The 23,784-nt window shown below is 37.5% G+C and overlaps 2 protein-coding genes across 3 annotated transcripts; one reads left to right on the top strand and one right to left on the bottom strand.

Moving 5' to 3' along the window:
- The first annotated feature begins 7,760 nt into the window (after positions 1-7,760).
- On the top strand, positions 7,761-13,505 carry LOC127943242 (ADP-ribosylation factor-like protein 8A). 2 transcript variants are annotated; one of them, XM_052539559.1, is made up of 7 exons: positions 7,761-8,006; positions 8,882-8,962; positions 9,999-10,072; positions 10,157-10,250; positions 10,345-10,412; positions 10,510-10,580; positions 10,825-13,505. In XM_052539559.1, exons 1-7 carry the CDS (start codon positions 7,884-7,886, stop codon positions 10,872-10,874), a joined length of 561 nt encoding a protein of 186 aa, XP_052395519.1. In that variant the 5' UTR covers positions 7,761-7,883; the 3' UTR covers positions 10,875-13,505. The 2 variants fall into 2 exon arrangements, with proteins under 2 accessions (XP_052395519.1, XP_052395520.1); XM_052539560.1 differs by lacking the exons at positions 10,345-10,412; positions 10,825-13,505 and having other exon boundaries at positions 7,777-8,006; positions 10,510-10,563.
- Positions 13,506-17,626: 4,121 nt separating this feature from the next.
- On the bottom strand, positions 17,627-22,799 carry LOC127942556 (G-protein coupled receptor 37-like 1). The gene is made up of 2 exons (XM_052538347.1): positions 21,565-22,799; positions 17,627-19,458 (listed from the first exon to the last, which is right to left on the bottom strand). Exons 1-2 carry the CDS (start codon positions 22,174-22,176, stop codon positions 18,547-18,549), a joined length of 1,524 nt encoding a protein of 507 aa, XP_052394307.1. The 5' UTR covers positions 22,177-22,799; the 3' UTR covers positions 17,627-18,546.
- Between the last annotated feature and the right edge of the window lie 985 nt (positions 22,800-23,784).

Here is a 23,784-nt window from a genome sequence, read left to right as displayed (position 1 = left end):
ATGAAGTGTTTCATGAAGTGTGCAATCCCAGAATGCACTACATGCAACACTGGATCATATTCAGAAATTCATCTAACTATGTTTATCTAATATGTTGTACCTCAGTAAATTTCTTATTATATTTGTACACTTGTTACGCACACGTAATTTTAGGTCTTCTATACTTATTTTTTTCTTCTCATATACATTACATTATATATACTATATAATATACTATATATATATATATATATATAATTCCCATTGTTTTTTATATTAAAATTAATGTTTCACTTTGTAAATATTAGTATAACAACCTTGTAGACTGTGACAAAGAGATGTTGAGTAGGAAAAAGTGAAACTTGATCCATTGATAAATTCATTTAAAATAGAATTTTACTTAACTCAACTGTTTAAAAAGTTTGCTTATTGTTTGTCAAATTATTTAAATGAATCAAAATTTTGCTACAAACTTTTAAACTATTGAAATTAGTAATTGAATTGTCATGTTATTACATGCTAACAAACTATTGATCCATTAAATGTTAAACTATAGCAGTCAGTAAGTCAGTTGTCAAGCTTTATTGAAATGAACGTGTTATTGTCAGATATCTGGAATGATTTATCTACAGTAAATCACTGTGTTCTGTGTGAGTCAGGCGATCAAAGCTGATTCCTGGGTGAAGTGTTTCACATCGTCCCTCATGAGGTGTTGTTTGGGTTTAGCACGCTAGCTTTCTGAAAGGCTAGCTGTTTATTTAGCAGTAGGCTAGGCAACGGCAGCAGTGCTATTGTGTCCCTCTGGCTGTTTTGTTCTGTTTGTGAGTGATTACACACAGCAGAGGATTTAGGAGGGTTTCTGTCCTGACGTCATAAAAGCTCAATCGCTGCTTTAACTGAGGCTGTTGTGAGCGACTCAGACACAAACACACACGGCCAGATGGCCACACACATATGGAGATCAACACTATTGTTCAGAGACTCTACTGACGCTTACACACACACTCACACACACACACCATTGGTTCAGCAGAAGAGAGAGACACACAAAGAGAGAGAGATACTCTTTACTTACAAGAAATGATTTGAGATATTTTTACGTGTTCAATGATATCGGGACATGTTGAGTGTCTCATTTGTTTGAGTTGTTGTCATCTACTGTGTTTAGATGTTGTCCGATGTTGTGATGGGGGTCCTGTGCGACCTCTGACCCTTCAGCTGCTGTGTTTTCTGGCCGTGTGATTGGCTGAGATACACTTATATGCTCTAACTGCACTTGTGTTTGTTTGTCTTTTAGCTCTAGCGTGGTGTCCATCCAAACAATGCAATATCTCAAAGTTTGAGCTCATATAAAGATCACAGACCAATCTGAGCACAGTTTGAGACGTTATTAGACACTTCAACCTTCCCCCGAACATCTAACATCTGCTAATGTGTTTAAAGTGTGTTTTATGGGTGTATCTTGCTGTATTTAGTGGTGATCTGGACTGTTTCGGGTGTTTGTGAATGTGATTTGCGTGTGGCATCCCCCCCTTACCCCCGTGTTTCTGGATCAGAGAGTCGCACACAAATGATTTGCAAATCAGACTTGTTGAGCTCAAAGCTCCTGGAGTTTCAGCAACAGCGTCCCGTGGGCGTGTGAACGACGGCCATTCACTGTGTGTGTGTTTAATGCCTCACAAAAGAGTCTCAGGCTGCTGGAGGAAGGGCACAGGAACTGCTAGATCTCAGATGTTTCTCCTAAAACTCCTCAGGAGAATAAAACAGTGCCAAATGAGTCGCTAGTCTTCATCCAGTTAAAGTATACAGCTATTAAATGAATGCAGAGGATCTCAAATCTGAGCCTGTTTGAGACATTATTGTATTTATTTATATTTTATCCATAGTGCAATAACTACGTTTTCTGAGTATTCTATTTTTTTCTTGTCTGTCTAAGCTTTAGAAGATTTAGAACTAAGCTTTCTAATTTTTTCGACTGTTTTCTTAGTTTTTGGACTAAATTTTCTAAGTTTTAGAACTAAGTTTTTATGTTTTTTCCCCAAAGTTCCCCAAAGTTTTCTAAGATTTATTTAAGTTTCTTCTAAGTTTTAGTACTCAGTTTGTACGGTTTTTTTAACATTTCTAAGTATTCTGACTACGTTTCTAAGGTTTTTTGTCTTAGTTTTTGAATCTTTTAAGAAAAAAAAATGTTTTTCTCTCTATGAGATTTAGAAAAAAAATTCCAAGCTTTCTACATTTACTAAGTTTTCTGAGTTTTAGTTCTGTTTTTTTTTTTTTTTTTTTTTTTTTTTTACGACTACGTTTCTAAGTTTTTTCCCCAAAGTTTTCTTGTAATTTTTGTGTGTCTATTTTAGTGTGTTTTGATGTTAAGGCTGATGTTAAATTAATCTTCATTTTCTATCACTACGTACTAGTGACCATAAGTAGATAGTAGATAGACCATAAAGTTTTTGATCTGAATAGATTTAATAAAAATCTTCCTTTCAGTCCGTTGATTAGCCCTTGAGACTCCAGCAGGATCGTCTGTGGAAAGAGTCCAGGAAGAAAACAAACCACGCGGAGGAAAGTGAAGAGGTGTGAGCAGATTTAGTTTTGTGAGAGTTTGTAAAGTGATTTAGTCGTGTTGACGTGTTTAGCAGCTGCTTGCAGAAGTCTCACAGTGTCTCATTGTCCTCAAGTTCCCGGGACCCTAAACCAGCAGCTGTCTCTCCACACACACACACACACACACACACACAGACACACACACACAAACACAGACACACACACACACACACACAAACACACACACACACACACACAGAGACACACATACACAGAGACACACACACACACACACACAAACACACACACACACACACACACACAGAGACACACACACACACACACACACACACACACACACACACACAGAGACACACATACACAGAGACACACACACACACACACACACACACACACAGAGACACACACACAGAGACACACACACACACACACACACACACACAGAGACACAGACACACACACACAGAGACACACACACACAAACACAGACACACACACACACACACACACACACACACAGACACACACACACACACACACACACACACACAGACACACACACACACACACACACACAGAGACACACACACACACACACACACACACACACACACACTACCCCCAGATCCTAACACAACTAAACCAAACCCCATCACAGTCCAAACAGTCCCTCAGCTGTTAACCCTTCGTACACACGCTGAGTATAGATCACACACACACTCAACAGATCCTCTACACTCGGCTCAGACTGGCTCTAAATACTAAAAGCACTAAATACTCAGAAGTCATTGGTCTCAATATGAACTAATTTAAGCTGCTCTCCGCTTTAATACTTCAGTCTCAACTTATTTTCTGTTAATTGCAAATGGTACATTTATGCTTTTATTAGTTTTGTTTAATTTCTATTTAGCTTTAGTTTATTTCTAGTTTATTCTTTATTTCAGTTTAGTTTAAGTAGTTATTGATATGTTAATAATGCATCTTTTTCAGTACCTTCCTAAGAAAACATTTCAGATTTGAGCTTGTTTTAGTAATGTTGTTATGTGCTTTTGTCATTTAAAATATTTCTATTGAACTTTAATTCATTTTCATTTCAGTTTTAATAATTTATTGGTATTTTAACTCAATTAATAATTCGTAGCTATTTGACAAGGGAATAATTCTAATTTTCTTTTCTCTTTTTTAAAAGTTTTTTTGTAACTAATATTGCTGTCATGCATTAATATGTGTGACTAGTGACACGTCTGTAAAAATGAGCATCATCTGAGTCTCTAAAGTGAAGTTTCTTGATTAATTTGGCCATGTACCTGATCTCTGTTCATGACAGGAAGAGATGAGCCCAGAATTCAGACTATTTCCTGTTTCTACCACTTGTTTTTTCAAACACTAAAAGGGCTTAAAGAACTGAATGACTAAACTAACACAGATTTAGAAGTACTTTACTTAGACACACACACACACACACACACACATGTTGGTCCAGCACACAAACACACACACACACCGTTCCATAGAACAGACTTTTGCAGAAATTCAAGATTATTTGTATTGTTGGCATGTCACCTAAACACACTCCACCCTCATCAGCTCAGATAATAGAACTCAACACCAGTGTGTGTGTGTGTGTGTGTGTGTGTTCTGGTATGATCTTAGTCTGGGTGTGTCCTCGGTTTAACGTTCCTCTCCTGTACACACACACACACACACACACACACACACATAGAGAAAGATATGTTTCCAGTCTGAGGAGGAAACCCCAAAACCGCAGTTTTTTCTTGTCCCTCGTCACTGGCTGACGTCACAACAGCTCAGCCAATCACAGACTGTTGTCGAGGAAGAACTGAGATCAAGTGTGTGTGTGTGTGTGTGTGTGTGTGTGCGTGTGTGTACTGTAAAACAGAAATACATCAAATTCAATTTCAAATTCCGTCTTTGCTGACAAAAATGACAAAAAGGCTTTTAAAAACGTCTCAATATTTGTTCTTATTTGCCACCTCAACTGAGACAAACATTTTAAAATGTAAAAAAAAGAAAGAAACATATATGCCGCTACACTTAGTTCAGAGATAATCTGAGGAACAAACTAGTTTGAGCTCCGATCACAAAGAGAGTAAAGCTGCTGACCTCTGCTGGGCACATTGCAGTACTGCAGGGTCTGCTAATAAATTGGGCATATGCTGTAGGTCAGTGGTTTTCAACCTGTGGTCCGCGGCCCCCTAGTGGGCCGCGGTGGTATTGCAGGTGGGCCGCCAATTATTTTCTGTTCATTTCCAGTCCATTCTAGGGCTGTGTGATTAAAAGAAAACGTCCTAAAATCACGATTTGAGCGTGCGCATATGCCTAACTCCAGGTTCACACACTGTCTGTGATGCGCCTTTTTTCTGAGCCAATGTTGACGGATCAGAGCGTTCTCACTGCGGTAAAAGGCTAGAAATAAAAACGTGCGAAAATAATTCATGTCTAACACATGAGCAGAGAGTGAATTTGTTAGTGAACAGGATGCAGTTTAAGTGAGAGGAGACACGTTTTAAGTGTGCACACTCTCTCCTCGCAAAGCAGCGTGTATCTGAGCAAGCACGACCGGTTTTGTGACAGAGCAAAGGAAATCTGCTGCGAACAGAGAGATTCGCACTCGTGCATTATTTTAATGTGCTTTCGCGTTATATTTATGCGCTCTCACTGCTGAGCGCATACACATACTGTATACACACTGCAAACACCTGAGGTACCGCTACAATTAATGAGCTCTATGAACAATGCATGGCAAAATAGAAAATAAAGTCCCTGTATACAGGATTTTATTTTTTTTTATTTTTTTTGCCACAAGTCTATACATTTTTTTACTTCTTCACTATAGTGATAATTTTGACTTATGTCTGTTCTAGAAATGTTACAACTTTTTGATAAAGCTCTGATTGGTTTTCTTTTGGAAATATGTTTCAAATTAATCCTGAATGCATTTATGACTGTAAAAGCACAATTGCAAAATTGATAAAAAAAATCGCGATAGTTTTTTTTTTTTTTTTTTTTTTGTCCATATCGCACAGCCCTAGTTTATTCAATAAATATAGTTTAAAATCTAGCTTCTGAGTACTAAGTTATTAACCCAACAATAGCGGGGTCAGTTAATTTTTTTGAAGTGGGCCGCGCAAACATATGTGTTTGGTTGTGTGGGCCACGAGTTGAAAAAGGTTGGGAACCACTGCTGTAGGTGATGAAATCAAATGTATTGTAAGTTTTAAGAACAGCCACGTTACGAGGTTAAATAACGTCCGTCCTGTTATCTCACTCTGATTCAGATCAGAAATAGCGCGCGTTTTCTAACGTCTTAGCAGGTTAAAAACTCTTTCTTAAACACGCTACGCGTTAAAAGTGTTCGTTACTGATCTGAGGTCAGTCCGTTGAGCGGAATCGCTGCTGTTGCCATGGTGATCGCCTCGGACTGCATATAAACACAACCAACAGTGAAGCATGATATTCTCACTATATATAATAATCAAAATACAAAAATACCATTAAAATAGTTTACTTGAATAAAATAAATCAGTATACCATAACTCCTATAAGTGTGACACTGTAATTTCCTAATTATTGTGCGGTAGAACCGTAGTATGCCAGTATGGTGTACTATTTCTGATACATTTTCAGATACAGTTTTTGATTGTTTGTGTTGTTTTTACAATAATAGTGATCCATATGAAAACAAAAGCACCACGTGAATGGATTACTTTAGCTAAACTGTTACTTACTTTAAAGTACAGACCCTAGTGTTTCGTTATAATCAGAGTTAACTGTGTCTCTGTTGTTAGCAGCGCCACCTGCAGAGACTAATACACACTACAGCTCAAAGGCTCGGGGACTATTTTATTTTTTTGTGAAAGAAATTAAAACTTTTATTCAGCAATGATGTGTTAAATTGTTTTGATTTATATTGTTAGAAAATATTTATATTTTGAATAAATGCTGTTCTTTTTAACTTTTTATTGTGTGTTTGTTTGTTTGTTTATAACAGGCATCACAAAGGCTTTACAAGACTTTACCAAATTTAACACTTTGTCATCATCAAATGAAAGCTTTCTTACAACAGACTCGAGAATATGATGTTCGCGTAGCTTTGAAGTAAATGGAACTTTATATAATTGTAAAACTGGGATAACAACAAATAGGTCTGGCTTTGTAAAGCAGCAAAAACCCTTCCTATACTATCCTATTCCTTTTATTTAGACTTTTTAATATCGTTTGGTTTCACCTTGCTGTGTGTTTTATTTTCTGTTACTCTTCAAGTGTTATACACATAGAAAAATGTATTATGTATATTATGCACACTTCATCATAAGCTGCTTTATTTTGTTGTATTTGAATATAAACCTCATTAAAAAAAATCAATTGTGTTCAATTTCAAATATTCAAAATTCAAGCAAAAAAAAAAAAAAAAATTAATAAATCAAATTCAAAATTATTTTAAATGTCACATAAAATTCAGTTTTGTTAAATGACACTTTTCAATCATTCAAATTTACACAATTTAAATATTATAGTCATATTATAAGCTCCATAAAAGTGCAGTTTATAATGACCAAAGACAAAGAGAGGTTTAAACTCCATGAATCTTGACCTGACCAAATATTAACTCAGATTTTATCAAACTGCACATAAATCTTTTACTTTGGCTCCGATACATAACATACATTTTATTTCTACATGTACACAAATCACTTCATAAATCTTAATAATAATATATACTTTATTTGATATAAAACGCTGGCCTATTTTGTATATTTCAATAACAACACATTTACAAATAAAAAATAAATAAATAATAATTAAACTAAATTACAAAACTTATAATGCATAACTGGTTTATTTTATTTATTTATTTATTTATTGGAGGGCTTTTCGTGAATAAAAAAATAAAGTGTCATTTTATTTAAAAATAAAAAAAAATAAAAAAATGTACACCATTTTAAAATGAAATTTAGTTACCGAAAAACATTCGGTATTATTCATAGGTTATATCTATATATATTTTACTGTTATTTGCATTATATTACTTTTTTAATATAAATGCATCAAACAATAAACAGATACATTAAAGACTGGAAAACCAGAGGGGGAAAAAAACACCTCACCTCGTAAAAGTTCACATAGAAGATTAAATATTTGCAACGAGCGGTGACGTCATCGGCTTGCGTCCAGCAGGGGGCGCGTGGCGCCGTGAGTCCCGCATTGTTTGGATCAGCTGTGCGTGGATGTGAAACCCCACCCAATGAGGAAGAACGCGCCGCGAGCAGCAGCAGCAGCAGCAGCAGACCCGGACCGAGCTCGAGCCGCTGTTCACCATGATCGCGCTGTTCAACAAGCTGCTGGACTGGTTCAAGGCGCTCTTCTGGAAGGAGGAGATGGAGCTGACGCTCGTCGGCCTGCAGTACTCGGGGAAAACCACCTTCGTCAACGTGATCGCGGTAAACAAGCCTTTCCTGCCGCTCGCTCCAGTAACGGGTCTCGTGACCGACACCGCGCCGCTGATTACACAGAGATCAGACACGAGAATATGATGTGTGTCAGCTCAGAAACACAGTGTGTCCGGGTCAGCAGGTTCAACATCGTGTGCTTCATTAGATGAGATACAATAGAGACGACTCAACTTTATTAGATATGTTTCACATACAGCATGATCAGATCCAGTGTATCATATTCATTATATACGGAGTCATCAGATGAAACAGTGTGTCAGATACTATGTATCATACAGTGAGCTCGGATCAGACACACTGTTGAAGAAACAACACAACAGATTCAGCATCAGCAGATCATCATTAGATCAGACACTAGAGATTCAGCATCATAACGCAGACACAACCTTATTAGATGTAATGTGTCACATACGGCATCATCAGATCAAATCAGATACGGTGTGTCATATATATCTAATTAGATACAAACTGTCCTGAACAGAATTCATTCATGTATTAATTTAGCTGACAGAATGTATCACATACAGTATCATCACAGATACAATGTTATTAGATATAATGTATCAGATCAGAATATATAAAACACAAAGCATCATAGAGAGCATTATAACTTTCTTTATCAGACACAGTGTATCAGATTGAGTCAGACTGGGGGATGGGGGGGTCCTGTCCAGCATCTGTCAATCAAAAACCCAGTTTCTCAGCCAATCAGTGTCTGGCATTGTGTCCGATCATGTGTATTGTATTGAACAGTAATCGACACACACACACACACACGTCGGTGCCTAAACAAGGTGTTTAGCAGAGAGGTTTGGTGACATCAGATGGGTGATGTGTGTCTCTCTCTGTCTGTCGTCCTGCAGTCGGGTCAGTTCAGCGAGGACATGATCCCTACGGTCGGCTTCAACATGCGCAAGATCACCAAGGGAAACGTCACCATCAAGGTCCGGAGATCTGTGTGATTCAGATGAGATCACACCAGTGACACTGCAGAGACAAACAAGCATCTCAATATTGACTTCTTATATGCAGTATTTGTATTTAAACAATTCATTTTTACAATTCATTTGAAATAAATATAAATAAAAACTGAGAGCAATATTTTAAAAACAATGTTAACTGAATTTGGACTCATATTTTAGTGTTTACTGTATATATCAAGCTCAGTCATTCAAACCTTTTAACAAAGTTATTGCAAGAAAAATAATAAAAACGAAATGTTCCTTTAGTTTATGGGAAGCATAAGTTTATCAATAACTATAAACATTTCAACTTAAATTAGCCAGCTCCTCCCGAATTGGAACCCTCTTTTATACATTAAAAAAATGTAAAAAGTCATCTTTAAAAAAAAAAAAAAAAAATCTAATTTTTTGGGATTTAATTTACATTTTTATTTAGTAGTCATTGTTAGAAAATAGCAAAATGACATCTGTTTAACATTTTAGAGACGTTTCAACATGAAAAAAAATTAATTAATAATAAAAAGATAAAATAAATAGCTAAAATATAGCTTTACCTGCAGCTGTCTTAAAGTGCATAGAATTTAAAAAAATGATATTTTTTATGCATTTAAAAAATAAGTTGTCTTTAAAATGATATTTATATTTAATTTTCATGTTTATTCAGTAGCAATTGCTAGAAAATAGTGAAATCACATCAGTGTTTTAAATTGCAATCGAAAAATTACAAAAGTTGCGCATTTCATATAAAATAGTCAAATAAAATACTGCTTTTTAATTTAAATTAAAAACATAAATTGCCTGAGAATTTAAAATATTTAAAAATTATATTTTTTCATCTTTAAATAATATTTAATTCAATTTAGTAGTTGTCTTAATCTGTAATTCGATTTTAAAATTTCACAAAATAAATGTATTTAGAAATTTACTAAAATGCATAATTTTATTTATATAACTGTGTAATAATAGGACTATGTGATATTTCCATCTGGTTTACTGTGTTCTTGTGTGTTTGCTGCAGTTGTGGGACATCGGCGGTCAGCCGCGCTTCAGGAGCATGTGGGAGCGATACTGTCGCGGCGTCAGCGCTATCGTGTGAGTTTAGTCATCATTTCAGCTACGTTACGTAAATGCTGTTATGATGTCATGCGCATATAACAGATCGTGTGTGTCATTCAGGTACATGGTTGATGCGGCCGATCCGGAGAAGATCGAGGCGTCGAAGAACGAATTGCACAACTTGTTAGACAAACCCCAGCTGCAGGGAATCCCAGTGAGTCTGATGTGATCTTTTACTATTTTCTATAGATTTTTTTTTTGTCTGTCTCTGGATATTGGATTGGCAAAGTTTCCTTCTTTTTCCTCAGGTTCTGGTTTTGGGCAATAAGCGAGATCTTCCTGGAGCTCTGGATGAGAAGGAGCTCATTGAGAGAATGTGAGTTCATCTGAAACTGAATCCAAAGCATCTGAAGTTTTAATGTAGTCTGGTTCTGATCTGATGACTGAAAACGCTTGTTAAATGTGATCTTCAGGAACCTGTCAACCATCCAGGACAGAGAGATCTGCTGTTACTCAATCTCCTGTAAGGAGCAGGACAACATTGGTAAGACTCGAATGATACTTATGTTAGTTTTACATTATATAAATCAATCGCTGCGAACTTGCAGCAATGAAAGTTACCATTTAACAGGCTTTCTGTGTTACTGTACCTTTAAGACGTCACTTAAAATGTCTGTGAGCTCTGTGATTGGCTGACGTCTGTGTGTTGTGGGCAGGTCAGTTTGCTGGAACTTGAATAAATGCAGGCGGCATATATGCTAATAAGCTTGTGGTCATGTGTTTTCTAGACATCACACTACAGTGGCTGATCCAGCACTCGCGGACCCGGCGGAGCTGAGGAGGCGGAGCCAGCATCTGATTGGAGGAACCGCATCATGTGATCAACTGTATTTTAGGCGTCTCTTGATTTCTTTCGAGACAAACAAGCATCCGCCCCTCCCTATGTTCTTATAAACTAATCCACATCATTTACATCATTGCTTTTTTACAGTTTGTCATGAAGTCACATGACATGTGACATGCTTCAGGGCGCTCGCGCCGGCATTTTATTTTAACGTTTTTGTCAAGATTATGAGAACATTCCACATGATCTCTGAATGTTCGCTGGTAGATTACGTTGATTTACACTGTTGCTTTGCGTTTAGCAAGATGTTAAATCTTGCTATCATTAGTCTGTTAGCGTGACCCGGTGCTAGCGTTGTTTCTACAAACATGACATCATCCCGTGGGCATCAGGGTCACATGGTTTGCGTTAATATTGTAGCATTACGAAATATTTTTATCTGAAAGCACATGAATCATTCTGAAGAGTTTAATGTGTCCAAGAGTAGGTTTTATACATTTTTGTTGTTGTTTCTCAGTCACTATGACAACAGCATTGTATTGTTGACATCGGTGGGTTGTCATGGCAACCACGTTGTTTTGTTTTTAGGAACGTCAGTCTGCGAGCGTGTGCAGAGCTGCATCAGTTTTTTATTTGATTTTTCGACAGGACGCAATACTGTATCAGAAGAAAAATGTTGATCTGTCTCTGTCGGACCCTCATATCGTTGCGCTAATAAAAACAGCGGAGAAGCCGCAAATGTTGTGCGAATATCCTGCTGAAGTCCAGTGTTGTTTCTGAACGCTGTTCCTATTGGGGAGAGACGAAGATCTTGTGATTTTTCTCGCTTTGATTATTTCGTTTACAGCCTGTTTCGTTTTTATCGCACGTGTGGGCGTTTTTTGTGCTTAAATCATTACGGCTTATAAACGCGTCAGTAGATTATACATATGTAAATTGACATATTTTGGTTGTTTTTTGCATGTTTTTACTCATGTTTTTTCACAGTGTTTTTCAATTGGATTATGTAAATAGCAACTTGAACCAAATGAGATGTCCCTCCTAAACATTACAGTGTTTGTCTTATTGTGATTAGCATCCTATGATAATAATAACGATAATAATATTAATATAGAAGACCCCACTCATATCACAGCAATCTGAACAAACAGATTGTGTGTGTGTGTGTGTGTGTGTGTGAGAGAGAGAAAGTGTAAGGGATGGTGTTTTGTGCACGGATGCCATCATGTAGAATAGAGTAATACTTACTTTATAAATGCCGAATACCGATAATTTTCCGCAATTGCTAATCACTTTATATTAATCTTCACTAATGTTTGATTGTCATTAGTTCATCGTCTACACAAGAGTGAACGACGCAATGCAATAAAATGGTGGTAATCAACACTGCTACACTTTTTACAAAGTCATGTTACTAAGTCGACTTTGATTTTACAAAGTTTGTGTTACAATCACCGTAGTTACAGAAGTTATTTTTACTAAAATGTAACTGTCATCAAAAAGTACTGCAGACAAGCTTTGTTGATAATAGCAGTCATTACGAAGCCAACTTTTAGTTCTGTACAAAGTTGTGCACTTGTGACATGGACAGCATTAGTATAATGAAGCCGATGTAACAAAGTTGATTCTGAAAGTAATTTGCGAAAAGTCAAACCATGAAGTTACATTCATACTCAGTTCATAAATGGCATTGTCAAAATCAACTTTATAACATTAATTTAAAAAGTCAACCTCAACTTTGTTGATCATACCCAAGTCTTTTTCAAAGTCAACATAGTTGCGCACAACTTGCGCAAGTTGCGTAATATCAAGTTCATAAATGACTTTGTTGAAGCTGATTTGCAAAAGTCAAGCTAACCAAGTCAACTTCGTTGATTTTATTGACATCTTTTATGAAGTTACAATAGCAAATTTGTTTTCATAGATTACTTGGATAGCTGTTCATTCCAACTGTTACGTGACTTTGTTAGGTTCGTAAATTACTTTGTCAAAGTCAAATTTGTAAAAGTCACTTATGAGGTCATCCTCAACTTCGTTAATGAAGTGTGGAGTGTGTAGCACTTTATGGATTATGACGGTCGGATTGTTGCTTTGTTGTGTTGTGTTACTTGAATCGCCATTGATCGCAGAACGTTAGTTCTTCTGCTGCTCTTTTTGGAGTTCATGTTCTCTCCTTCATCATGGACATGAGCTCATGGGCTCTTGTCATCTTCTGTGTATGTGTGTTGATTCAAATTTGTCATGTCTAACTACATCTGGCCATAATGTTTTGATTTCTTTTGATATTTTAATTGTTTGTAGCAGCGTCACTTCTTTTGTTGTTGGGGAATCATGCGATTTCCCCCCTGCATGACTCTTAATGGGATGGAGCTTGTTGCTATAGTTACTGTATTATCAGCGTGTGATTGGACCGAGCTCGATGATGCCCCTCCCCCTCCTTTATATGGATCAGACAGTAACTTTTTAAAGCAGTCACATAACAGGTGTTTCTTTACCAGACTCGATCACTTGAGTTGTTAATTTGGGATCTTTTGATTCTCTCGTACTTGCTGTGATAACTCTACATGTCGTTCTTGTTATTTACAGATTATTTAAAAATGAAATTAAATGATTTCCCTCTCAGAACCAGGGTTTCTTCTTTCTTTAATAAAGATGTGGTTTCGATTTACGAAGAGTTTAAATGTGGTGCTTTTGGGGTAAATGTGATCAGAAAAGATTCAGAATAGTGTACTATATTATACTATGTGTTGTGCACCATTTTTTACTTTTTTGCAATTGCGGAACCCTTAATGATATACAAGTATGCTGTATCCCACAATGCAATGTGCTCAACCTACCTTAAAAAAATAGATTGTATTTATATACTGTGCACTACAGTGAGCTTCAGTCTTCAGATTCTCCAGCAGAGGTCAGAAGAGACATACAAATACTTCTCTGATTAATTATTAATAAAAATCTGAAATCTATTCAGCAGTTTTTCATTTTAAGGTTAACTAAACGTTTACTGATTTAATGTGACAATTAAAAAATAGTTATTAAGGTGAGACACTGCAGGCAAAAACACTGTTTTTTCAAGCACCTGTCAATTTTTGAGATTTTGGGCTTTTTGGTTTTTCATAAAGTGCTTTTTCAAACTAGTGGAAGGAAAACATCCAAAAGACACTGTTAAGTGTTTCTTTTATAGCACTTTATCTGTTTGTGTCAATAGATTTCAATTACAATACATATTTTTAAAGGCCGTTTTCTCAAAATGAGTTTTTTCTTCAACACTGAGCCATAAATCTCCACTTCAGTAGCACTTACACACACCAAACTTGACATTTTTATTCCTGTCTATATTCTGAAGGTTTTTACAGAGGGATTTGTTCAATTTTCCATGATTATATACAACATTTTATTCCCCCCAAAATTGTGAAAATATATTGTTTTCTGGCTGTTCAAAGTATTTTCTCAATTATGGAGTGACAAAAAAAGATAACCAGAATTCCCTCTGTAAAAACATTTGGCTCTAATATCTCAAAAAAAAAATACGTTTTTTGAAACTGACTTCATCTAGTGTTCAGATTTTTGTACTAGACATTTATGCAAATTAGCACATGTTTAATTAAATAATGCCTCATTTGCATATTTAAACATAACATTTTTGAAAACTTGTAATACAATTTTTTTTTTTGCAATAATCAATGTAATCAATCAACTGGGTAAGTAAAGTGATAACTATTAGTTATTTTTTTGCCCTATTCACCTGCAGTGTCTCGCCTTAAATAGTAATACATGTTAACTTAATATTTGTCCAAAAAAAAAGAAAATATTAATTGATCTCATACTGAAATTGCACAGTCTCAGAGATCAGAACCCCCAGCATTCATGGTTTTATTATAGTAAAACTGTAGTAACCCATGGTTTTTTGGCGTATTGACTCCCATTTGTCTAACCACAGATTTACAACATATACCGTGGTTAAACTATGGTTAATATAGCGAAACCATGGTTAATTTGTGGTTACCATGGTTTAACTATAGTAACCATGTTTTTTTGGTTTATTTGTAGAAAAACCATGGTTAATTTTCGTAAGGGATAGAAACCGCGCACTACACTAACGTCATATCAGCGGCTTTCGCGCTCTTTTTTATTCAAACGTACACAAACGCTCCGGCGCTCTGTTAGTTTTAGCGAGTTAACTGGGTTCCTGCGCGGTCTGTCTGTTTACATTCATCCCGTCAGACCCCTCACTGCTGTTTGTTTTGGACCGGTTTTGGCCTCTTATTCAGCCTGTAGGATGTGAGAAGTCCAGAGGTCAGTGTTGTCACGGAAACGGTGACAGCGCGCGCTGACGAGCCGGATGTCCAGCGGGTCTATGATCCGGTTCTGTCTTCCTGCTCCCGCGGACGGACGTCGAGCCCCGCAGCGCTGCTGACGGTCGGTTCCGCCGAGCCCGCGGTGATCTGGAGCGGCCTTGAGAGGGTTTCCACGGCTACCTCACGCGGAGCTTCGGTCCACTTCAGCGGAACAAAACAAACAGTGTCAGAGAGCCGTCAACCAACACAAAACACACACACATACAACTCTTGAATAAATATAAACACACACTCTCTGAGGAGACTATAGTACTGTGGTTTCCCTAAAACACATCATTAAATACGGTTTTGTAATACTACACTACTGTAATGTGAATATGTTAAACACTCAGTACCATAACACCACAGTACTGTTTTCTATGTGTGTTTTATGATGCTGATTGTCATTCATGAATTCATATCTGTGACAAAATAAGCCATTATGAGGGACACTGTGGGTTTCTAGTTTAGGAACAAAAGTGTTCTCAGAAGTGAGTTAAATGTGACAAAACCTTCTTTTGTGGACATCTGGGGACCGCTTCATTTCGAAAAGATTCATAAATAATGTTTTTTGTTTATTAGTTTGTTTAAGACATGGTTTAAGGAAGCCCGTTTCTGCCACTGATTTAAAAAAATATATAAAAAAGTTAATTGCAACCTTTTTTCCCTCTGAATTGCATGATATAAACTTGCAATTCTGAGACAAAGTTGCAGTTCTAAAAAATAATTAAAAAACATCTCCTTCAAAGTTGTACCTTATAACTATATTATAAAGCTTATATTTCACAATAAAAAATAAAATAAAAAGTCAGAATTATGAGATTTAAACTAGTAATAGCAAGAATAAAATCCGATTTTTTTATCTCGAAATTGACTTTTTCTTCTCAGAATTGCAGTTTTCGATCTCGAAATTCTGACTTTTAACACAATTGTAAGTCAAGTCCGAATTGTGAGATATAAACTCGCAATTCTGAAAACTCTTGAATATTCAGAATATTCTTTTTTCCCCCTGACAATTGGACTTTATAAGAGGAAAAAGTCAGAATTGTGAGAGAAAAAAAGTCACAATAACCTTTTTTTTTTCCAGTGGCTGAAATGGGCTTCCATAATGGATAGTGTTTGAGTTAGTTTGTAGCTGTAATTAACATAATTAGTTATGTAGATTACACGTTTGTCAGCGTGTATTTTGATTTTGTGCTAAAAAGTTCGCCTGAGGGGATCACCATAGCAACAGAGGAAATGCTCAAGCGCTTTTGGAAATATTACTGAATGGCAGATATACCAATCCATCATTGTGTGAGTTAATGGTCTACAGACAAAACTGTTCACAGAAGTGAGTTAAATGTAACAAAAAACTATTTTGTTGACATAATTTGGAAAATCAGTCAATGAATAATGTTTAGAAAAATATGTGTAGTGATTGAGTTTATAGTCAGAACTTTTTATAATTAGTTGATGTAACCTTCTAATTTGATTACAGGTTTATCAGAGCATGTATTTTCACTTTTTTTTTTTTTACTCTAGACAAGGAAAACGGAAATTGCATTCACCTGAGTTCGCCATAGCAACAGTGCGCTAATCGCATTTTCGTTAATAATAGTATATAAAGCAGATACAGACAAAATATTTTAGATTTACATTTTACAAATATATCACAAAATTATACTATAATATTATCTAAACATTAAAAAAATATTTGTTTTTGACATTATGTACAATTTCACCACAAGGGGCGCTGTTGTGGACATTGTTCCTTCTATGGCCAGTTTTCACGTTCAGCTCAGATAATCTTTCTGATCAAGTTTTGGAAACCTGAATATCATCTGGTTTAATCACCCCTTGTGTTCTAAGGTTTTTTTTTTACCAGACAACAAACTTTAAAAGATTGTGCCCCAAGAATCAGCTTGAAACTACTACTACTTTTTTTCTTAAAGTGTAAAACACACTCTTGACCTCATTCTGTACGGTTCGTGACAGCACAGAGCGTTTAATCCACCCCAGATTACTTGTTACCCCATTCTTCCCACAGAACAGCTGAACTGCCCCTCCGTGTTACCCACATCTACGCAAGGGTCCCGTCTCCACAACAACCGGCGGTCTGAGAGAATGTGAGTCTGTTTCTGTTCCGCCGCTGTTTGGAGTCTGAATGCCGAAGCTGGCGTGTGACAGTCACTTAGCAACCGCTCAGGGGCCGCTATTGATATTCAGTGCGGGGGCCGCGGCTCGGGAACAATACGGTCCTTATGGGCCCCCACGACTCCTCCTGAGAATCTACTGTAGGAGGAAAATCACTTCAGAACGGCCAAGAGACAGCAGTTCAACTGTGTGTCCAGTTCTTTCACACAGACAGGTCACATAAGTACAAATCCTTTGAGTGTTTGTGTGAGTCAAACAGAGAAGCAAAAAGTATTTTATTTTAAAAGTATTTTATTTTATTGGCTGCAACCGAGTACAAAAAAGAAATACAAAAGATCCGATGCTAACAATATGTTCAGCTATATCAGGTTCACTTTCGCTATTATAATCATTACTATCTAACGTGTTAAAGTTGCAAAGTTTTTTTCACTATTTTCCCATAGTTCATAGAGTCGTTTGTCTCCGCTGAGAGTTTGTAAACGTGCACAAGTCGTTTCATTCCAGCAGCGAATCAGACAGTCTTTTGATATGTGAGACAGACTCAATAAAAAAAACATTTTTTTTTCAAAACTTATAAAGATTGATCTGAAAAGATGATTTCTGCTTTTCCAAACCATTGGTTCATTGACTATTAAAAGATGAAAATTAATTAAGTGCATAAAAATACAACATGTTTTCAAGTTTGCCGCAACGGTCCATCCAGCAATACAAAGTTTATGGATAAACAAAATATTAGTTATTAATTCCAATGAAGTACAATAAACGTCTTCGTATTTCTGTAGTGTAGAAGTGATGGATCTATAAAGAAAATAGACTTAGAGACTGAAATACAGCAACTAATCAAGGATTGTTAAGTCGCTAAATGTGATAAAGTAAAAAACTAGACCTTTTGGACGTAGATAAAGAAATGGGAAATTGCATTTCTGCGTATAACTCTCCTCATCCAGCGTTGAATCATGGCATGATAATTCTATAGCTTATAATATTTAAATTTGATCATATTTTTAATTTGATAAAATGTAGTGATAACACATTTTTGTAATCTTTAAACAAAATAAAGTCAAATAGGTTTGGAACGTTTAATGGCAACGGAATTAGAATTTTTGTGTGAACTGTCCCTTTAAGAGTGTTAGCGATGGGCGATATTTCATTCACAGTTTTTATAAACGGATACGGATTCTAACATTCCGAGATCAACATGGCGTTCCGATGATCAGCTCGGGTGGACCATCCTTCACTTTATCGAAGAAAACTGCGGGCGACGTCCCCGACACGATCTTCAGCTTCTCCTCCTGGACGGAGACAGGTGAGGACAGGGACGAGGAGACGGCTGTGGCATTGGTGGACGAAGACATGGACGACGACGAAGGATCCGGCAGACACTCATCACAACAGCAGCAGCAGCAGTCCATGAATGCCCGTCCGAGAGAGCGACACATACAGAGCAACAGGATGGGCGTCGCTGCCGCCCGCACGAACAACAGGAACTGGCCAATCAGAGCGAGCAGTGCCTTTGTGGCCACGCCCACCTCCACGCCTGCGTAGGCCAGAACGATGTTCCAGGCGTTTTCCGGCAAACTGCAAATGGCGTAAATGGATGCCAAGGCCACCACTGTACGAGTCAGCTGACGCTCCCGCCGCTGCTTCTTCAGAGACGAGGACGCGGAGGACGATGAAGATGACATGGAGGACGGACGCGCGGCTTTGCTCTTGGCGTTCTCGCTCGTGACGTGTCGCGTGAGCAGCTGACACGCGCCGGTGAACAACAGCGGCATACAGAAGAAACATCCGAAGGTCCACCACATTCTGGCCTGATGGTACGTCAGCACCAGCGAGTACAGCGTCTCGGGAAGCGTCACAGATGGCTGCTGAATGCACGAGTCCACCGGCAGACCCGTCCGTGGAGACACTTCCTGCTGCAGCTGCCACATCAACAGCTCCGGGGCGGCCAGAACCAGAGACCCCACCCAGATCACCGACAGCTTGGCCAGGATGGACTGACAGGGCTCGATCTGCTGTGGCCGCGGCTGAACGCTGGTCACCGCGTGGAAGCGGTCGATGCTGAGCGCACACAGAGTGAACGTGGTCACGCCGAGAGACGTCACCTGAAACACACATCAACAAACACACCTCAGCAACATACAGACTGACATGAAATCACATGACCAGCAAGAAACAATGGTAATACTACATTTTTTGGACCTATAGCACCATAAAAGTTTTTTTTCTTTTGGGATATGTACCATAGTTAACATATATGTTTTGGACATTCACCATGAAGATACCTTGTTTTTTGGATATATGCAATGGTAAAACCATTTTTTATATGTGTTTACCATGTTTTTTTTGGATTTCTACTATGCTGACATGGTTTTTAGACATTTTCCATGGTGATACCACTCCTTATTGGATGTCTACTATGGCGATACCATGTTTTTGAACATGTAAAATGATAAAACCACTTTTTTTAGGACATTTACCATGATCATACCATGTTTTATCATGGTTAACAGTTCTATGGTCATACCATGTTTTTTTAGACATGTACAGTGATCATGCCACATATCTATTCTGGTGATATATTCATGTTTTTGGACATGTACCATGGTAAAACCATGTTTTGTGGACATCTACCATAGTAATACCATGATTTTGGATACCATGATTATGTTTTTTGAACATAAACAATGATACTTTTTTTTTAACATATACTTTGGAAGTACCATGATATTATTTGAAATGCATTGGAAAACCATCTAAGTACCATGGTATATGAATATGCAGTTATTCAATGCTATGGTATATGGGTTATGCGATCACTAGTCAGTAAGTGTGATATAGGCTAAATAAGGGTTAATATTCCCGAGTGACTGTGTATATTATACAGGCTGAATTAATTTGCATCTCATCTAATGTGTTAATTTACTGCCATATAATAAAATGTTTTAGCACACATAAGTGGGTCAACAGACATGCAAACACCCTCCATAGACAATCCTGCCCTTGAAACACACTCTAAACACTCATTCAAAACGCTAATGAGCCCGATTAGTGCCGCTAATTACCCGGATATCTCATTTACATGACAATCGGGAGAGCTGGTGCTGTAAAGAGGAGGCTGGAAAATGAACTCAAGAAACGACGGTTAGTTACAGTTTTATGTTTTAAGGGTGAATAAAAGAGATAATTAATGTCTGCTCATTTACAAAAAAAAAGTACTGTGGTATTGACACGTTTTTTGGGACGTCGCACCATGGTAATCTGGTTTTTGATAGAAACCTTATTATTTGAAGTAACATGGATTTTTTGTTTGTTTGTTTGTTTAGATGCCCAGGTAACATTCTTTAATGACATTCTCAAAGTGTTAGCACAAAAACATCTACCCAGCTAACAAAAATATGTTCTAAGAACGTTATGCTAACGTTCCTGTTAAGTTCTAAAAACATAATTTCAGAATGTTCTCCATGAGCTCATAACGTCCGGTTTTTGGAAATGTTCTAAAAAGTTGTTGGCTATCCAAACGTTAAGGAAATATGCATAGTTTGGATAACAAAATAATAAAAAACTATCAGATATCTGATCTCACTCTGAAGCCACTCTGCCTCATATAGATTTATTTATTCTGAAAATATTTGGTTGGAAGTTGGCCTGGCGTATTTAAATGTTTCTTGAACGTTCAGATAACATTCTAACATTCTAAAGTAATGTTCTCATAATGTTTGCTAAGTGATACAATTGGATGTTTCACATCTCATTACATCTGCAAGACGTGTTTTAGAGTGTTTGCTCATCTGTGATACATCTACAGGATGTTTCCTATCAGATGTCACACAGACGTTTAGAAGATGTCTTAGATGTTTATGATGTAATACTGATATCTTAGAGATGTCTATCAGATGTTTGTACACAGCAGATGAAGAGATCTTTAACAGACCTCTTCATCTGCTGTGTACAAACATCTGATAAACATCTCTAAGATATCAGTTTTACATCATAAACATCTTCTAAACGTCAGTTTGACATCTGACAGGAAACACCTGTAGACATCACAGAAGAGCAAACACTTTAAAAACACGTCTTGCAGATGTAATGCAGACAGACATATCTGTGATGTACGTGTGCTAGATGTGTGTATATTTGACATATAAGAACAGACTGCCTGATTGGTTGCCTAATTAATTGACTGATTGGTGCTTTGATTGATCACACACCTCCACGTATGGCACTATCCTGCAGGACAGATCTCCCATCAGTCTCCTCTTGGTCAGCTCGTTGAAGATGACCACCGGCAGACAGAAGAACAGGAGCATGAAGTCCCAGAAGGCCAGGCTGGCCAGCGCGCAGTTCCACGTGCTCTTCAGGTAATAGTTGTGCGTCACGATGCACATGAGCGCCAGGTTACCCACGACGCCCGCGGAGAACGCGATGAGCGCGAGCAGCATGACGGCGTACGCGCTGTACGACTCCTCCGTGAGCGGGTGCAGCGGGTTGTGGACGCGCAGGGAGCCGTTGAACACTCGCGGCGTGGTGAAGAACGCGTCGGGGTCGGTATGCGGTCGCGGGTGTCGGTGCGCGTTCCGCTCGCGCTGCTGCTGCTTGTGTTTGGACCCGCGCGGAACTCTCGGCGCGCGCGCATCTTCATCAGCTTCAGCATCGCGATTCAGCATCCGCGCTGCGGAGGGGTTCAGCTCCAGCGACGAGGCTGATGATGATGGTGATGGTGATGAAGACTCCATCAGGCTCATCTTCATCTCCGCCGCGCGTTTATCCGCCTGAAGTGAGCCGACGAACACAATCAGAGCGAACAACGCGCTCCGCATCATCGCGACGCTCTCACGGATCCGGATGATGAGCGATGTGCTGTGGATGAGCGGAGCTCCAGTCTGATCATCTCAACAAGTCCTGCTCCTCTAGATACTCCTCAAACTCCTGAAGAGCGCCAGAAGAAACCCTGCCCCCTTGTGGACGAGAAACCACACTGAGAGGTGGAGAGTTTTTGGAGATGTTTCCAGAGGCCTCACTACTGGGGCACGTGCCCCAATATAAATCTCAAGTTTATTTACTTTATTTGTCAGTATATCCATTTAAATTGATGACTGCGGAAACAACAACTGGTCTATATGCAAAGTAGTAACCTAACTCACGCTTGTAAAAGCGACGCTGTTTACAGCTCAGTAAACAAGAAGTTCATTAAGAGACTTCTGTTGTAGACACCATATTACATGTTTTTGCTCCATTTTCCAACAGAACTCATTTCAAACACAGCAACAGCACTGTTCCATGTCTCTGAGCAACATGACAGTGATTCGTTTTCATGTTTTAAATCATTTCAGATATCATCGTTAATAAAATACAAATAAAATTATTTATGCATTTGTAATTTCAGGTTAAATGCTGATGTCCTGCATTAAAGCGTGTGTAAATACTTCTAAACACCTCTTCAGATGCAGCTTCTGTGTTTTAATTTCATTTCCTTGAAAAAAAAAACCTCAAATGTCTTTTTATTCCAATTCACTGATTAAATGTAAGAATTTGACTCAAAATATAATGGACACTTTTAGAAAAAAAAAGTTTAAAGTTATTGGATAAGATTATTTGCTATCAGTGTGAATAAAAAAATAAAACTCCTGTTTAATGATTTTAGACAGTGATTTTACTGAAGGCTACCAGGATAATGATAACTGAGTTTATTACATTCATAAGCACAAACCAACTATATCTTCTGTTTCCAGTTTGTAGCGTGGATGAATCATAGCATTAATCTGATTCTCATGTTTAAGAACCTGTTATCTCGAAAACAATGTATGCTATTACTGCCCACTGACTTGCTTTCAAACCTATATTATTATCCAATTTCTGAGCCTTAAAACATCTTGAAATGTACACATTTAGGTCAGGAATTGTATTATTATATTCTGTAAAAAAAATTGTTGTTGCCAAAAGCGTCTCCTGCTGTCAGAAAATTAATGTGCATTGTATATATATATATAGACCTGTCTGCTGTTTTTGTTGAGATAAATGTGAACTAGTGGATCAATAAGAAGATATTGCATTATATATATATATATATATACTCTTAGAAAAAAAGGTTCTATCAGGCGCTACATATTTGGAACCCCTAAAAGGTTCTATATAGAACCCTTTTTAAGGGTTCAATCAAAAGAACCCTTTAGGGTTTATATGACCTTTTAGGGGTTCATTCATGATTATTTCTTTGTCCTTTCCGGATTAAATATTTCATATAATTGACAAACATCAAGACCCTAAAATGTAAACATGTAATTCACATAAAAAGTCACCCATTAATACTGAAAAAAAGCACACCCAAAGTGCATAGAACTAGTCATTTATTTATATAAACAAAAAGTAATTTCAGATATTCTAGGCTTTAAATGTACAAATCAACCTTGAAACACCTGGCTTCTGGAGAG

This window comes from Carassius gibelio, chromosome A22, assembly GCF_023724105.1.
Source record: "Carassius gibelio isolate Cgi1373 ecotype wild population from Czech Republic chromosome A22, carGib1.2-hapl.c, whole genome shotgun sequence".
NCBI lineage: Eukaryota > Metazoa > Chordata > Actinopteri > Cypriniformes > Cyprinidae > Carassius > Carassius gibelio.
Note: the sequence above shows the minus strand (reverse complement) of the source record. Positions and strands in the feature narration are given on the sequence as shown.

Excerpts from the sequence above, each read along its gene's own strand:
- LOC127942556 (XM_052538347.1), bottom strand. The coding sequence starts at position 22,176 with ATGATGCGGAGCGCGTTGTTCGCTCTGATTGTGTTCGTCGGCTCACTT. Across the intron at positions 19,459-21,564 it reads GGATAGTGCCATACGTGGAG|GTGACGTCTCTCGGCGTGAC; the intron begins GTGTGTGATCAA and ends TGTGTGTTTCAG.
- LOC127943242 (XM_052539559.1), top strand. The coding sequence starts at position 7,884 with ATGATCGCGCTGTTCAACAAGCTGCTGGACTGGTTCAAGGCGCTCTTC. Across the intron at positions 8,007-8,881 it reads CCTTCGTCAACGTGATCGCG|TCGGGTCAGTTCAGCGAGGA; the intron begins GTAAACAAGCCT and ends GTCGTCCTGCAG. Across the intron at positions 10,251-10,344 it reads CCCAGCTGCAGGGAATCCCA|GTTCTGGTTTTGGGCAATAA; the intron begins GTGAGTCTGATG and ends CTTTTTCCTCAG.